Source organism: Tachysurus fulvidraco, chromosome 20 (assembly GCF_022655615.1).
Source record: "Tachysurus fulvidraco isolate hzauxx_2018 chromosome 20, HZAU_PFXX_2.0, whole genome shotgun sequence".
In the NCBI taxonomy this organism is placed as follows: Eukaryota; Metazoa; Chordata; class Actinopteri; order Siluriformes; family Bagridae; genus Tachysurus; species Tachysurus fulvidraco.
In genome coordinates this window covers 9820146-9838393 of record NC_062537.1, presented here as the reverse complement: position 1 = coordinate 9838393, position 18248 = coordinate 9820146, and the positions used below count along the sequence as shown (strand labels likewise).

Here is an 18248-nt window from a genome sequence, read left to right as displayed (position 1 = left end):
TTAGTCAGGTGTTTTTGAGCCAAACCAAGACTTGTTTAGTTCTGAGTACTGTGTAGTTTGTGACTGAAGCAGTGTGCAGTAGAGACATGTAATTAAATGAGTAAAACTACCTGAGATCAAGTAGTGATCTGAAACAAATCCACTGTTGGATGTTGGTTCCTACATCAGTAGAGGTTTGCATGCACTTTTCTTTCTTTCTTTCTTTCTTTCTTTCTTTCTTTCTTTCTTTCTTTTCTTTTCTTCCTTTCTTTATTGGACAGAAATTTCAGGCCACAGATGTCATTAATAGCTGTCATGTTACTGGAGTGATTTATTCAACAGCAAGAGGGCAGCAGATACTCAGGGAGGAAAACCAGCTAGAAAACAGTGAAATGTCTGCTAGTCACAGATGACTGTGCATACTGCTTAGCAGGGGTTATGCTAAGCACTGCACTGCAGATAATGTATGGGTGATAGGTTTTGTGTGTGTGTGTGTGTGTGTGTGTGTGTGTGTGTGTGTGTGTGTGTGTGTGTGTGTGTGAGATTACATTAGCAGAAAAAGTGTGTGTGTGTGTTAGCAAAGGTCACATACAGTAGAGGTGCAGCGAGCCTGCAGCAGATAAACTCTGAATCTCTCACTCTCTCTGTGTGTGTGTGTGTGTGTCGTGTGTGTGTGTGTGTGTGTGTGTCAGTGTATTTTAAAGCCAAAGCTTACTAATGTCACCTCACTCAAGCCCAGGGGATATTGTGGGCACAATTGGGACATTATGAGGAAGCGTTCGAACAAATATAAATGGGAGATTTCCTCAGATTTAACTGTTGCGTGCTTTTGAAATTTAAATCACAGCCTGTCTCGACACTTCCCTGCCACAGAGCGCCACCTTGCTCTGCCAAAAAAAGAAATGAAAGCGTTCAGCTGAGCCAAAGTAATTACAAGTGTGTCACGCCTCTCTGCCTCTTTTCAATCCTCTTTTAAGAGCTGGTAGTTGGAGCCTGAGCTTGACCTCTGACCTTTGCTCTTGTTAGGGTCAACAGCAGCATGAAGGGCGGAGGAGGGGGGAAGGAGGTGCCAGCGGAGGGCGAGGTGAGCAGCAAGCAGAGGCCCAAACGCAAGTGCCTGCAGTGGCACCCGCTGCTTTCCAAGAAGAAGGCCCTGGACTTCTCTGAGGAAGAGGAAGAGGAGGATGAGGAAGAGCTGGAGAAGGTGCCTTTTTGAGTTTAGGTTGTTTTAATGCTGAGCAAACGGCATAATTTGCAGTCAGAGGAAAAAGCCTATTCTTGCAAGCAGTCCCTTAAAGTTGTTGTAGTCTTGACTGCTGCATAATTGTTTTAATTGATTTGAGGGACTGATGAAATATAACCTGCCTGACTGATAAAATATAAGATATTTTTTTTTGGAGGGTCTCTTTAGTATCTGCCCTGGCCTAAAACCCCTCTCTCCCTAACTCCCTTGTGACCCTAAACAATTCTAAACAGTAGCATAAAGCACCAGCAGGTTGAAATGGTCTATAGTCAGAGGAATAGAATAACAAAAAAGTCCACTGTGACACTCCAAACAAGCTTAGAAACTAGATCTGATATTCACTGTAATATGAATTGTACAGTAAAGCTGACTGAGAAATGTTGGAATATTTGCAGGGTTACTGACAGGATTTCACAGGAATGTATGTGTCTATTTTATTTCCTGGTAAACTGTTGGTTTGAAGCTGTAATATGATTGGCTAATAGCCTGAACAATGAACAGTAGTGGGTATTCATTAATAAAAGAGGCTGTAGCTTCACTCGATAAACTTCTATCATGTCATGGTTTATAATCTGTCGAAGAAAAAAATGACATAACGTATGGGTCGGATGATCTGCGTTTTATTTCCCCAGTCCAGAGACATGCGTGTAGGCTGATTGATAACTTTAAATTGTCTGTACTGTCTGAATGGGTGTGTGAGAGTGTGTGCGTTTGTGCCCTGGGATAGACAGGGATCCTGTCCAGGCTGTACCCTGCCTTGTGCTCCCAGTGTCCTGGGGCAGGCTTCAGGTTCCCTGAGACCCAGTAGGATAAGTGGTATAGAGGATGGATGGATATAACTCTGTCAGTTTTGGTTAATGTTTAAGATCTCCTCCACGTTCATCGTGCATTTCTCTGTGTTTTAAATGAAAGCAGGATATCCAACAGGTCACAAACAGAGCAGATCAGACACAAGTGAAGTTTATTTTTAATAAACCGGCAGATGGCAGACAATCAGTTATGTATTTGTTTGGCTTGTATGCAGCCCAATCACAAACATTAGGTTAAGTAGTAAACTGTACTAAAGCTGCAATATGGGTAATGTTTGTGCATTTTTCCAGGTTTCATTGGAGAGCCCTGAGCACAGCAGTCAGACTCCTGAGTGTGTGGCAATGGAGGATGATGGTGAGGAAGACTCTTCAGAACAGCGTGCTCGCCGGCCCATGAATGCTTTCCTGCTATTCTGTAAGCGGCACCGTTCACTGGTTCGCCAGGAACACCCCAGACTGGACAACCGTGGAGCCACCAAGATCCTGGCAGACTGGTGGGCCGTGCTGGAGCCCAGCGAGAAGCAGAAATACACCGACATGGCCAAGGAGGTGAGAGAGACCCCACGAGGTTCAGTGGTAATTTCCAAATTTAACAACCCTTCAGACTTTGAGACTGATTGATTAAGATTTGTTTATAGATTATGCAAGATAATTGTTATATGAGTCTATAGTATATACTGTATGTTCTCATAAACTACAAATCTATCCACTAGTATTAAAGTTTAGGCAGAAAAGTGTATATCAAGCCTCTTTTAATTTCCCCTAGAACCTAAGGCTCAAAGTCTCATTTTTCATGTCATTTACTTTATTCTTCTAGTCAGATTAAAGACTTTACAAACCCCTGACAAACAAAGCACTGGGTATCTGGAAGTATATACAGATATTTTTATTTTGATATAATATGTGCATTTATATTGAGCCGCATGTGTCTGCAGATTTATTTAAATGATTCACAAGGCACAAATTGTGAAACATTGAGATACAATGAAATTGTTTACTATTCGGAATCACACTCGCACACACACACACACGCACACACACACACACACACACACACACACACACACACACTCGCACAAAGAGAGAGCACGTTATTAGGACACCTGTACACATCAACCACCAGAATGAGGTAAACATTGTGATCACTGTGATGTTGACCCTGGAATGATCATATTGGATTTTCCATACAACAGAGTTTAGAGTTTTATGTTTCCCAGAATGGTGCAATAAAGAAAAACATATAGTGAGCAGCAGCTCTGCAGATGGAAAGGCATTGCTGAGCGGTCATCGGAGAACATCCGGACCTTTTCGAGCTGGCAGTAAATTCAGTTTCTTGGATAAACTCTTCGTGCAGTTGTGTTGAGCGGAAAAGCATCTCAGAATGCAAAAGATGCCCAGCCTTGACGTGACTAGTTTTACAACAGCCATGCTGGGTCTCGCTTCTGTCACCAAGAACTGGAGCTTCAGGATGGAAATATATAGTCTGGTCTGATCTTCTGCCGTGGCACACAGATGGTACGGTCAGAATTTGGCACAAACAGCATTAATCCTGGCTCCGACCTTCCTTGTGTTGACAATGCAGGCTGGTGCAGGTGTTGTAGTGGTGTGGGGAATATTTTCTTTTCACACTTTGGGTTAATTAATACCAATCAATCATCACTTGAATACCACAGACTATTTGTTGCTGACCATCTCCATCCCTTCAAGGCCACAGTTTCCCATCATCTAAAGGCTATTTCTGGCATGAAAATGCACTGTATTATCATAAAACAAAAGTCATTTCAGACTGGTTTCATGAACTGTGAGTTCCTTGTTCTTCACTGGCTTTCCCAGTCTCTGGATCTGAATCCAGTTGATCATCTCTGATGTGGTAGAACAGGAGATTCACAGCATGAAGGTGCACCAACAAAAAAAAAAATCAGCAAGAATTGTGTGATGCAGTCATGTCAACATTGACCAGAATCTCAGTTATATTTCTACACATCTCTTAGAATCCATACCACGAAATATGAATGTATTATTATTTCCCAGTATTAGCATAATGTTCATAATAAAGTGCTCAGAGATTGTAAATCAAATTTTAGTACCTTAAGTCCAAGCATATTAGAGACCAGTATGAATTATTAAGCAACCACAGTACAATGACACTGTTAGTAAAGGTATGTGGTTTTGAGTGGGGAATGAAAGGCTGGGGTTAATGTTGATCTCCAATTTCTTATTTCTTCTTTTTCTCACAGTAGTACTTGTGGTTGTTTTTGTGTCTGTGTGTTGAGCAGTATAAAGATGCCTTTATGAAAGCAAATCCAGGCTATAAGTGGTGTCCTGCTACCAGCAAGCCAGTGAAGAGTCCCACTCACGCAGTGAGTAACGTGCGGAAGAAGACCTGGTCCGTGCCCTCCAACAACACCAAGGACATCTCTGTTGCCAAAAAAGTGCCCAAAACCGACAGCACACCACAGCTAAACTTCGCCATGGCAGGTGGGTTTCAAAAACTACCTAAATACATCCTGCAGAACTAGAATTATAAGGAAGAATCTGAAGTCAGGAATTTCTTTCAGAATTGAATGAAAAAGTTATGGTAAGCATTGGACATCGGAACAAGGGTACAACCTTTAACTCTAAAGGTTTGGATTTGGTTTATTATGTCTTTATTGTGAGTGAGAAATGATAGGACTCGCAACCGACTACTGCACAACCTGTGAACTTTGGTTTGTAGGACTCTCTAGTGCCTAAATTCACTGTTAACCTGATCGGTGTTTATCAGATAATCATGCTTATTGTCAATAGCAGAGGGCAGGCTGATGGGTCTACCTTAGAATAGACTAGTCCACAACCACAATGAAACACAAGCAACCAGAGATAGGATTAAATGTTCCAAATTGCAAGACTTTGCAAATAAAAAGAGACGCACAAGGTTTAAAACTAAATAAGGTACCAACAAGGAAGAGGTGAACACAACAGGACAACAAATCAGCAACAGGACTAGGGAGGAGATAGGACCGAATGCGACACATTCAGAGAAGGGAAAACTGACACAAGGCCCAAGTCTGTAATCCGAGACTAAACAAAGCTCTGATTTCTGAATGCATATTGATTTGCAAAGTGTCTAATTGCCTGCTCATGCATAGCTTTTGTAAGGAAGCGTGCACATCAGGTTATTGACCTTTCACTGAGAACACGGTTATTGAGAAGCCAGACATTTATTTACATAGTCAGGAAGAATAGCAGTTTATCAGCGAATGTTTAATGTACAGGTGTAGTTTTTAAGTGTAGTATGATTGCTGGCACACTGATGGAAACAAATAGACAAGAGTTTAGAAAGGAATGTATTAAGCAAACACTAAATTTAACAGGAATACAAACATTAAAAGCCAGGAGCTTAGAAAGTTTGAACAGTTTTACACATAAACAGGAGCAAAAAGGTGCAATACACACCAAGAAAGCTTTAAGTCGTTCACTCTGGTATTCATTAAAGTGCAACTTGCATCAGTTTTTCCTGTGTGTACAAGGATCTTTAAACGAAGCTCTGTAGTAGAGCATGAAATATTCTGTGTATCCCAGTTCATTCACACACACGTTGAAGAAGATGGAAATCTTCAGTTCAATCCTAGAGCTGTATAATCCAGTGCTAAAACTCATGTTGAGCCAAGACCATCAATGTCTGTCGGGTTATAGCAAAGAAATATACACTCACTGTCCTATTTAATAGGTACAGCTATACACCAACAATTCTGTGACAGAAGCTCAATGCACCTTCACTTAATACTCACATCAGACATGAGAATGGGGGGAAAAGTGTGATCTCTGTGAGGTTATCTGTGCTGATCTCCTGAGATTTTTACACACAACAGTCTCTAGAGGTTATACAGAATTCAGCAAGCTGAAACACCTTGATGATGAGAGACACCCGAGGAGAATAACAGTTGAAGACTGGTAAGTAGAACCCAGTGTGGTCTTCTGTTGTTGTAGCCCGTCCAACTCAAGCTGGATGCCTTGTGCATGGTGAGATGCATTTCCGCTCATCACAGATGTAAAGAGTAATTATACGACTTACTGTATCCATCCTCGCAGTGCAAACTTTTCTTTATCCTCAATTATCAGCGGTGCTTTTCTTTTTTTTTTTTACACCATTCTGTGTAAACCCGAGAGACTCTTGTGTGCGAGGATCCCAGGAGATCAATAGTTTCTGAAATACTCAAACCAGCCCATCTCATACCAAAGTCCATCATAGATCACAGTTGTTTTTTTTTCTTTCATTCATGTGAACATTAGCTGAAGCCCATGAAGTTGATTTGTTGCAATGTCCTGCTGCAACACGATTGGCTGATTTAAATAACTGGATAAATGTACAGATGTTCCTAATAAAGCGGTTGGTGTGTTTACTCTTAGGCATATTTACAGTTTGAGATTAATTCTCAGTATGTATTTTGTAGTATAACTGTTATACCTGTCCTGGCTGTTCTGCACCTGTAGATTTAAAGCCCTGCCCCAGACTGTTATTCTACTGACTGACGCATGGCAGTTTTAATACATCCCTTCAAAAACTCCAGTCACACAAACAAATGATGAAGTGTGATATTTGTTTTTGTATTGAATCCAACAGTTTTGTCAACAAATGTGTTTTGACAAATACCAAAAAAATCCTGAGTGAAAAACTTGGTGTTTGGCTAGAAACACATTCTAGTTCAAATATCAGGAAATGAAGTCAGAAGTCACATAACGTCTCATTCATCTATTGACTTTAATCCAATTTGTCTTTAGTGTATAGCAAATATAAAAGAATTCGCCTTACAGTTCCAATACCTTCAGAATGAAACGTGTATGTTGATGCTTGAACATGACCCATGTATGTGGACAAAGTTGTGCCAAAAAATCGGATTTTGTCTAGAGGGGCTTTGTGTGCTGTGGCACGACAATTTTCCTTCATTGGAACTAACAGGACCCAAACATTAACAAAGATATGGTTTGCCAGTGTTGGCCAGCAGAGACATCACAGCCCATCGTCACTATCCCAAATCCTTTTTGTAGAAAGCCTTTTCAGAAGAGTGGAGGCTGATACAGCTATGTGTTAACGCCATGCTTTTAGAAGAGTGCATCATGGTCCATATCTATTGTCCACATACTTTTGAGTGGCAGTGATTACCTTTGATGAGTTGTTCCTGTATGTATGTTGTGTGTGTAGATCCAACTAAGATGGGTGGCCTGAGCATGCTGCTGCTAGCCGGAGAACACGCCCTGACTGCCAGAGAGGTACGACAACAACACTACAGCACGGTCGGTTTTATCATTGCGAAAGATTGCTGATGGTCTGGAACAGGGACCGTGGTTGGTTCTTGGGTTTACAAACTGTCAAGTTAAGTGGTTGGATTAGGTACAAGTTGAATCAGCTCCAAGGCAAGCAGTTATTCCATTTACCTTTGCATTACGAAATCTAGTTGTATTGCAAAATCAGGCTTTTCAGTAGGGGAATGACCACAGCAATTCAGATACTGCAGCTTCTTCAAATGTTGCAACCAGGAGTCACAACAACTGTAATATCAATTCCTTATAGCACTGGTTTATTCTTTTAAATGAACATGATCAATTATGGGTCATTATTTAAATGTGTACAATAATGTTTTGGATATTTATTTGTGCTATAGTGTGTTTTTTGTTGTTGTTTTTTTGTTTGTTTTTAATTAAGGTTCCTGCAAGATGATATTAGATACATGTTAATTGACCAGGCAAATAAGCTAAAAACTTTAGTACTCAATAATAAATACAGCAAATAACTAGCTAATTTCTACCATTATAACTCAATGTATATTGTTATAGTTGAGCACATGGTGACCATAAAATATCGCAAGTCAAACCATGACCCAACCTACCGAGGAGCCTTAAAGAAAGGTGATCAGTGTGGGGTAGTATACTGTAAATCGTTAACAATTTAACATGTACGGTACAATTAGCTCATGGGATCTAATAGAAGGTTTGTTCAGTAAATAATCCAATCTGCTGTTAAACAATGATAATAGTAACTCTAAAATGAAATTGCTAAAGCTACGTATCATACACGTGTTGAAGTATCGATTCTGTCCGACGTCTGTGTACTTGTATACAGAGTTACAGCTCTGGGCTGGGGTTTATATTGACCTTGTACTTACTTTAAGGAAGGTGACAGTCACAGTCCAGGTTACTAGATGTGTCTTTAAGGCACCATTCATACACATGCAATATATGACCTTCAGATAGCACTTGAGAATTTGATTTTGTCATCCTCTGGATTAACCTGACGAAAGGATGTGCAGTTGAGTAGCACAGATCCATAACACTCTTTGTCATGTTTGACTTGAAGAAACAAACTTTAGATGATCAGAGCCACGTTTGTACATTGATTTCATACCTGATTAAACTCTTGATTCTGTGAAGATGTTTTTTGTCATTGGATGCACAGTGCTAGCAGGACATCTTGTGACGAGATGATCTAAAGCCGGCAGGAAAACAAGTCAAGGGCATGTGGCCTAACTTCTCAGAACACATTTAGGACAACAAGTGGAAGTCGGTTTCATGTGAAATACAATCCACTGATAAGTCTGTGTTGGTACCTACCTAACTTCTGCTTCCCTGAAATACTTGGCATGTGCACAAATAAATTGTTAATACAAAACCAGGGTACATACAGTATATGTGATGGATTGTGACTACAGTATGAACAAACAAATCAGATTAGCTTTAAACACTTCAGACTTGGAAACCTGACGGATTGGGATTTTATGTATTTTCGGTTCTGACGCGGTTCTGGCGAACGTGACTTTTAAAGATATGACAAAAAATATGACAAAAATCACACACCAGGTATTATGCAAGTTCTCCACGTCTCCGGATATGGATTAATTTCTTCTAACAACTCAACACTTCCCACTAAAAGTCAGCACAAGATTTATACCTTACGTATTTAGTCCACATTTCCGTACTGACACAAAGTGTTTAGAAATGTTTCTTTGAATGACGGAGTGGCTCAGTCCTCTTATAGCAATATAAATGTGGGGATAAAATGCAAAGAAAACCGATCTAACAGCTCTCTGAGAAGTTCTACAAATCTGTTCCCTGATCTTATCCGCTGTAAGCGAATTATCTAGATCTCATTAACAGTGTAAAACAGCAGCACTGACTGACATCAGCACATCAGTAGCAGTGTTTTCTGCCCTCTAGTGACGTCAAAGAGGTATCGCAGCGGCAGTTATCAAAGGTTAGGCTGACTCTTTATATAAGGCACAGTGCCTGTAAACACAGAGCAAGCTGTGTGTAGCACATCTGTTAAAAGCAGGAATAAGTATACAACACATACGAGATCTAGTCTAATGCTGACAAAAGGGAATGTTATTAATGTAAAATAAAGAGACCGATCAGGGTGAATATCGGTATTATGTTATTTGTGCTATGGCATTAATAGCACCATGTCAGCAGGGTCCATGTGAGCAGGAAGTTTACTGTAGCAATTCTGCTCAGAAATCAACATACCGTATCATGTGATTTTCCTGACAGGATTATTCTATAGCATGATGGAGACATTCGGTATGGGTGTAATGACAAGTAAAGATGGCTACGGTTTGTGGTTATAGTAAACAAGTCACTATGTTTATTTTTAAAGGGCTATGAATACATGTGTGAGAAGCAGAAAGCAGACTGATAAGCTAACACAAATTACGTTGCAGTTTTGCACTTAAAGAGCTTTAAAAGTAGGCAAGAATACACAACTTTATGGCAATTGGGTGTAGAGGGATGATGTTCAGTGATGCTGCAGGAACCTGCAAGACTACAGTGCATAATATATGTTTACCGTGCATTCCTAAACCCATTTATGCTTCGTAAACACGCTTAAAGGGCACAGACGAGCGTCTTCTGCTGGAGGTTCGGTGAGCAGCAGAAGGAGCAGGGTGTTCATTCTGCTGTCTGCGTCTCGAAATAAGTTCTCTTTGTTCCCTGATATAATGAACACATGATCTCTGGCCAGCGAAATCAATTGTGACAGGCTCATCTCCACTGTTACAGAGACTGAGCCGTGACTCAGTATAAACCCTCGCTGCACTGACGGTACCATTAGAGGAAAGACATGAGGAAATAAGTCTTAATTGTGATCATGTGTTTGTGCTTTGGGAAGTTGGATGGATGACCTGCTGTGGTACAATCTGTAATCTCAGAGTAAGGCTACTGACCTTGGACCAGATCGTCTCCATATATAGTAAATGCTATAGGAAATCTAAAAGGAAATCTGTTTGCAGATCTGTATTTTTTTCTGTTAATAAAATAAGTTTTTTTGTTTTTGTTTTTTTAATTGGTGTTGTCTATACGATGAGATGAAATCTTTACTGTATGTTGGGGTTTACATTAGTAATGGGTTAAACCAGGAAACACAATCCTTTCTATAGATATCCCCCGTTTCAGGACCCCATAAATAAAACCAAAAGAAAAGGGAGAATGTATAATGTGAAAGATTTGAAATGTGCTTGAATAAGAGACTGTATTCTGTCGAGGTCTCGGATCCCTGTTCAGAAAAATAACATTATCCAATCACTTGCATACTGCATCATATATCAAATATGGAGGACATTTAATACCAGGCTCAGGAGATGCCCATGTGCCTGTTTGTGTGCCTGTGAAGGCTTCTTGACTCTGAGGTAGAGCTTCATCTGGCATGGTTGTGTCTCTGTGGACTCCTCTCATTGCTGTTAATCTGTAGTAAACTCCATTTTGCTGCTACTAAGTGATCCTAATTGCCCTCAGCTCTGCATTTATGTCACCGAAGAGCACCCGGGGGGGTCCATCGAAAAACAATAAGCAGCATCTCCTTTTGTTTTATAGACAAACAGTATTACATCATTGGGCAAAATGTGGCTGTATCGATTGAGAGATTATTTTCAAAAGCAAGCAGGATGGATTTGACAGAACAACATTGGACACGTGTTTTATCTAATGAATAACCACACATTACGTTCAGCATACACAGACATGCCACAACGCACCGCCTGCTTCTGTGGTCTTTCACGGCCGACACGCGTCACTTAATTAGAAGCAACAAATTTACACACAGGGCTTTTTGTGCAGATCTGGAAATGTAAAGGTTATTAATCTGGATTTCTGTCATTCTTTTGGACTGCTGTCTAAGAAACACTCCTGATCGTGTCTTTAGGTTCGACCTTATAGTTACACACTTACTTAGAGAACTGAACATAAAGAGAAAGGTGTAAGAATCTGGAAAAGTGAAAATCTCTTCAAGTTTATTATGAGAGATTTTGACTTTATAACTTTTATTTCCCCCGATCTGATCACAGCTCGGTTTAAGTGTAATAGCTGTAGCTAAATACACATGTACTGTAGCTGCTACATGTATGGAAAAAGCAAGAGTATGTGTCTGCTTCCTTGCTTTGTTTCTGGTTGTGAATACTTTAGACCTACGGGTCCTGTATTGTTGTCTGATGCCCCTTTTCCACCGAGGCAGTTTGAGTGCTGGTTCGGAGCCTAATTTAGAACCAGTTCTTTCTGTTTCGACAGCCAAAGCACCTGCTCTGAACCAGGAAAAGTGGTTCTTAAGTAGCACCAAAACGTTGCTGGTCTAGACTTAAGAACCGCCTGCATCAGGGGCTGTGGGCGGGGCTACTGTGACCAACAAGACAAAAGTGAACGTCGTTAGTGCCATTTTTAAATCATTTTAAATCAGGATTTGCCGCGTTTGGATGCCAATGTAGGTTCGAAAAGCCATGAGCATTAACAGTAAGGCAACATCCGCCATTGTTGATGTTGTTTGTGTTTGCCGCTGCTACACTAACATTGCTGTATAACGTTGTATACAGTGATGTAAGACTCGGCTCTGTGATGGCTCTCTAGATGATGGAAAGGCAAACCGGTTCATAGAAGGCTCGCCAGTGCAACCAACTTCAAACCAGCACCAGCACTAACTCTGTACCAGCACCCAGTTCTTTCTGGTGGAAAAGGGGGCATATGTATTAATTACATATATAATTAATATATAATATTCATTTGCAGCAATAATTTGCCTGCAAATGAATATTACACAAGTTATAGCTAGGGAAAGATATTATAAAACATATTTATTTTGACCTTTCATATCACCTTTGTTTCGTTGAGGTCTCTGTGTGTGGCTTTTATTTCCAGTCCATAGATATGTTATCATAATTCTTTTCTTTTTTCCTTTTTTTTCTTTAGATCTCGTCTAGTAATTCACAGAGCGGCGTTGCAGAAGTTGCAAAGCATACTGGGAAATCTGCCCTTTTCCAGTTGGCTGAGGTAAAAATACCAAATACAGACATGAAGTGACGAGCAGCCGTGTGCAGAGCCGGCTTCAAACATGTAGGCTCAGCATTTTGTACGCTTTCTTTGCACAGATTTCCTCCTGTCCATCTCAGCTTGTTGAAGGGTGTAAAAATTCGGAGTGTCGAAGCGCAGCAGCCCCACAGACCGAGGTGAGGAAACCTTTTCACTTCTAATACTGTATATTATCGTAAGGAAGTGTGGAATCGCTCTCTATTAAGCTATCCACTAAAGACTCATTAAAATGCAGCATGTGCAAGTGCTAAGCCGAAGAAGCACTTTACGTGGGCATAAAACTCGCTGGTTAATTGTGAGCCGCTGACCTTTAATTAGCTTTTTAGTATTCCCTTCTCTGGCAAACACCTTGTTAATTAAATTAATATGTTCACGAAGAATAAACAAAGCAATCGTATGTCATAAGAACTAAGCACCAGCTAGGGAGAAGTTTTATACCTCCAACTTTAATTAAGTTACTCAGATTGACTAAAGTGGCCTCACCTGCAGTGTGTGAGCAACAAGTACATGAGGATTATTGGTTGGTCAACGCGCATTACACCGCACGTGAGAATGAAAGATCTTCTGTAATATACTCGTATTTCTGAAACGTGACTGTCGTCACCTTGTTCTTGCTTTTAAGGTATGTGGCCTTTCTCAGCCCAACTCGCCAGATTTACCCAGCAGCTGCATGCAGTCTCCTCTATTTCAGCTGGCTGAGGTGAGTCTCCAGCCACGTACCATCGTACACTGCATACAAGAGTCTAGTCCGGTATATTCTACATCTGCAATACGTGGGATATCACCTTTATCCAGAGCGAATTCGATTTATCTCATTTTTACAACCAAACAATACAAGTGGCAGTTATGCAGTGCTGGGATTTGAACTCATGACCTTCTGGTCTGTAGTCTAATGTCTTAACCAACACCACTGCCAATTCTGTTACCTCCGCGGTCCATGCTTTAGGGCAGGGGTGTCAATCTCAAATTCACAGCGGGCCAAAATATAAAACCGAGATAAAGTCACGGGCCAAACTGAATATTTATTGTAAAATTAACTGCAACTGATATGTAATGTTCAAACTTTTTCATATAGAAACAAACTTTAGTTTTGCTTAAACACAGGATTTGGAACAACCAGAACTTGATATTACAAACACATAAGAAATTAAATTTGAAATAAAAGACACATAAGTGGTGTTCATTTCGCAAACTTTGACCATACACTTTTTGACAAACTCTCCCTCATTAAGGGGTCGGGCAGATTCTGCTGTCTCTGCTGCCACAATAAAGCTTTACAGCCTTTTTTACAGCAGACTTTTTTCATCTCTTCCGCCTTCTGGAGCTTCTGCCTTACGTCCAGGTCCTTATACTTCTCATAATGTTTCGTTTCATAGTGTCTTCTTATATTATATTCTTTCGTTACAGACACGTTTGCTCCGTTAGCACACAAGACAAACAGGTCTGTCCTTTATATTCGTGAACAGACAATCGTCCTCCCTCCTGTCTTGAAAGCTCCTATTGTCCATCTTTCGTTTGGCCATTTTTGTGGAGGGTGGAATTAACTTGCCCGATGTGACTGTAGCAGGGTTGTTAACGACTGCCAACAGAGAATGATGGGCGCGTGCTGTTCGTGATCACGCGCCAATACAGTGGCAAGGCATTCTGGGATTTGTAGTATTAGCGGAGTATGCGGCTAGCCAGCTGCAATGCACATTTGATATGATCTCGTTGGCCAAATATAATTACAAGAGTTCGACACCCTTGCTTTAGGGGTTTTCTCTGGGTATTCTGGCAGGATGTGGTAGCTCGGTGGTTAAGTTGTTGGACTACTGATCAGGATGTCATGAGTTTGAATCCCAGGTCTATGGAATAAAAACACTGTCAATAATAATCGTACGTAATTCAAAGAATTTGTGTGTAAATTTTAATTTTGCGGAATTGGATCCCAACATTTACAGCCACGACAGTTTACAGATACGAGATTTTGCGTGTTTGTTCAAATACAACTCCAAAATGTACGACTATGACAGTTTACACACACAACGCTTGTTTTCACAACACCTCTTTTTCACACACGAAAACGGTCTGCGAAACAACTGTCAAAAATACGTCATCACGTTCACAGGCATTACTATCCGAGGGAAGATGAATCGATTCCACGAAGTGCGCATGCGCCCCGCCCTCTTTTGTACCACTGGCGCCGAAATGGCGGATTAGCAGCCAAGCGCTCACTCATCGCCAGTGTTGTATAAAGTAGTAGAAAGCATTACTTGAGTAAAAGTACAAGTATCATACTAGAAAAAGACTTTGGTAGAAGTGAAAGTCACCTTTTAGAATACTACTCAAGTAAAAGTCTTAAAGTATCTGATATTTACTGTACTTAAGTATCAAAAGTCATTTTCTGATATTCAATGTACTTAAGTATTTGAAGTAAAAGTAAAATTTCAGTGATTTTCGGTAGGCATAAGAGCAGGGGCAGTTCTAGGGTTTCATCTTTAGGGGTTTTAGCCCTCAGTGAGAATTTAAAACAAGAAGAGTTTTATATTATATGACAACATAGTAAGCCAAAAGTTATGGTATTATTAAATGGCAAAAGTGGACACCAAAATTTTATGCATGATGTAATGATGCCAGTCTTGAATCAAATCAGTTCATGCATGTGTGTATTCTCTACAAACAGTGTGTCCAGTGAATGCAGTCATTAATAAACAAATATTCACAAAGACCAAATCAATAAATGTTATTTTTTATTTAGTATTGTATGGATAGTTTGCATTAATATTTTGTTTGTGCTACAACTCTGGTAATAAGAATAGCGAAATTTCACTGCTTTTGGTTGCTGTATTTGCAGCTTTCCGATTAACGTTATACATTAACGCCTCCAGCTCTGACTGCGCGTGCACGCTGCGCGTACCTGTGCTTCTCCGTACAGCGTGCAATGCAATCTAGGAGTAGTGATTCACCAAACCTCTCTTATTGCAGTCACACACATTTCTTCTGATTCTATTTTGTAGTAATGAAGATGCTTAGTGGAAATATAACGGAGTAAAAGTATACATTTTATCTCGGAAATGTAGTGGAGTAAAAGTGAAATTGACATAAATTTAAATAGCGAAGTAAAGTACAGATACGTGACATTTCTACTTAAGTACAGTAACGAAGTGTTTTTACTACGTTACATTACAACACTGACTGCTCATCGTCTCAGGTAAGTTGGTTTTTCCTTCCAAATTCGGACATGTTTAAGGGTTAGTTATCACTAATAACAGAGAGGAGTGATATTACAGAGACAGGTTAACTATAGTAAGTAAGATTAGCTCTCATAGTAAGGTTACATTAGGTGCTTAAAGAATACAGCTGTTTAGGAGGTCATCACTGCAGTCTGTAGAGTGATTTCGTGGAATCGATTCATCTTCCCTCGGATAGTAATGCCTGTGAACATGATGTATTTTTGACAGTTTCGCAGACCGTTTTCGTGTGTGAAAAAGAGGTGTTGTGAAAACAAGCGTTGTGTGTGTAAACTGTCATAGTCGTACATTTGGAGTTGCATTTGATCAAACACACAAAATCTCGTATCTGTAAACTGTCGTGGCCGTAAATGTTGGGATCCAACTCCGCAAAATGAAAATTTACACACAAATGCTTTGACTTACGTACGATTATTATTGACTGTTTTTATTCATACAGGTCCACCAAGTAAATTCCGGTTTCCTCCCCAAGTCCAAAGTGTTGTGAGCTGATGGGGATTTCGGAATTGTTTGTAGTTTGTGTGTGATTGTTACATCAGCTGGGTCGATTCAGGGTGTCCCCCCACCTCATGCTTGGGATACACTCCATGCTCCTCATAAGTCTTTGTAAGATAAGCAGATAAGAACTTTCTCAAACAATATTACATCATTCTGCACTATTATCAGAGAACCGTAATCGGTTCTTATTCGAGGAAACTAGCAGTAAGAATGAATGAATCTCAGTGTTTGGTTGTGCCCATGTAGGAGAACTCATCAGCAAAGATTAAAGCACAATTTGAAGTGTGTTATTCTGCTTATATCACAATGATTTACCACCGATTACATTTCTATGCCTCTGCCACAGTAAATATTGTAGTAGGGAAGGCATTATATTTACAGCTTGTTCATCCTTAGTGCAAAATCTTAAGAAGGAATGTCTGAATGTTTGTAGGATTTTTTTTGGAGTGATCCTTGTAACCAGCACATGAATTAGAGATTAGATTTTGCGATCCAAACAGCATCAAGGTCACAGCAAGGTCGAACGTCTAAACGTTTTCCTCCCATAGCTTCTTTCCTCGTTCATGGCACGATTCATCAAATGAATCCACACATCTGACCAGTCAGTGAGATAAGAAACGATAACAACAGCTGTTACGTTCTCAGCTGAACTAGTCAGGCTTGTGCAAGCATCATCTCGTAGCTTCTTTGTCAGTGCGGTGTCTTTATGCCGTTGAGCAGAGGAGTCGTAAATCCATTATAACGTGTTATAATGATAGCGCGACTTCAGTCATTTTTTCACCGAAATACAAAGGAAGTCAAATTGGTCTGACCTTTTACCAAAACAAATTGTGGCCTGACGTCAGAACACATGCCTGAATTAGCTGCTTGTACTGGCTCCATGATGAATTGGTGATATATAACTTTTAATGTGGAAAATAACCAGGTATTTTTTTTACCACTGTTTTGTTGCAGATTTCATCTAGTGATTCTCAGGTTTCCGTATCTGAGGTGAAGCAGTGCGGCCAGTCTGCTCTCTTTCAGCTTGCAGAGGTACAACACACACACACACGAATTTAACACATCACTAAGGTGCAATGTTCAGTATGTAGAACTTTTTTGCATATACAAAGCTGTACAAAAAAAACTGAAAAGTTTTCATATTTGGTATGAAACCAAAAGCACAAATGTAAAAATGTTCTGTGTATTTGTGTGTGTGTGTGTGTGTGTGTGTGTGTGTGTGTGTGTGTGTGTGTGTGTGTGTGTGTGTGTGTGTGCGCGCGCGTGTGTGTGTGCGTGTGTGTGTGCGTGCGTGCGTGTGAGTGCGTGTGTGTGCGTGTGTGTGGATATAGCAAATGAGGATATAGCAAAAGCAAAAGATAAGTGACTGAAGGAATGAATGAATAAATGTACCTGGGATTGTGTGGATGTAATGCTGTCACCTGGAGGCTCTTGCTAGTATCACATATCATGAGGTGTACATTAAAGAGAGTTTAAAGATGCCCTGCAACACGTATTTCATTACTTTTGTGGTAATGTCTGACGTTTACCATGGACTCTGTAACATTTTTTTGTGGAAAAAATGCCTTGGTTACCTTGTTTCAAGCCATTCTAATGTGGTATAGAAAGCCTGCAGGAAGACCCAGCTCGATTTGCGCCAGTTGTCATTAATATTCAATGAGCTATGCTGCTTGGCACTGATTGGCTAACCGCAAGGATATGAGAGCATGACTATTCATTCACCCAGCGCAATAAGTAACATAAGATAGAGGAACTTTGTTTACAATCACCTGGAATTGCAGCAGAATGGCTTCTTCAGGTATATTGACGTTCAGCCATCCTTGCTGTATAGTGCCCCTTTTCCACCGAGGCAGTTTGAGTGCTGGTTCGGAGCCTAATTTAGAACCAGTTCTTTCTGTTTCGACAGCCAAAGCACCTGCTCTGAACCAGGAAAAGTGGTTCTTAAGTAGCACCAAAACGTTGCTGGTCTAGACTTAAGAACCGCTTGGGGCGGGAGCTGTGGGCGGGGCTACTGTTAGCGCATTTGATAATGTACCTTAAGTATACTAATGTTTAATACACTTTTACTTTACCGCGATATGATACATTATCAGCACACATGATAGTAGGTAGCTACATGCTAAGGCTAACGTTTTTCTGTGTTAACGATAAAATAACGTTATGTAC

General features: G+C 40.3%; 1 protein-coding gene across 6 annotated transcripts in view; it reads left to right on the top strand.

The window, feature by feature from the left end:
- LOC113645601 (BBX high mobility group box domain containing) overlaps positions 1-18248 on the top strand; it is a 41304-nt gene that overhangs the window by 11694 nt on the left and 11362 nt on the right. For 4 of the 6 annotated variants that reach the window (XR_007138898.1, XM_027151324.2, XM_047805277.1 and 1 more), the window contains exons 3-10: positions 1006-1183; positions 2323-2580; positions 4308-4509; positions 7214-7281; positions 12235-12315; positions 12414-12491; positions 12977-13054; positions 17037-17114. Coding sequence is in view for 5 of the 6 variants with exons in the window: in XM_027151324.2 (XP_027007125.2) it covers positions 1019-1183; positions 2323-2580; positions 4308-4509; positions 7214-7281; positions 12235-12315; positions 12414-12491; positions 12977-13054; positions 17037-17114 (1008 nt within the window). In the remaining variant the exon portion in view is untranslated. The remainder of the gene's footprint in view (positions 1-1005; positions 1184-2322; positions 2581-4307; positions 4510-7213; positions 7282-12234; positions 12316-12413; positions 12492-12976; positions 13055-17036; positions 17115-18248) is intronic. The other 2 variants (XM_047805278.1, XM_047805276.1) reach the window with 2 other exon arrangements.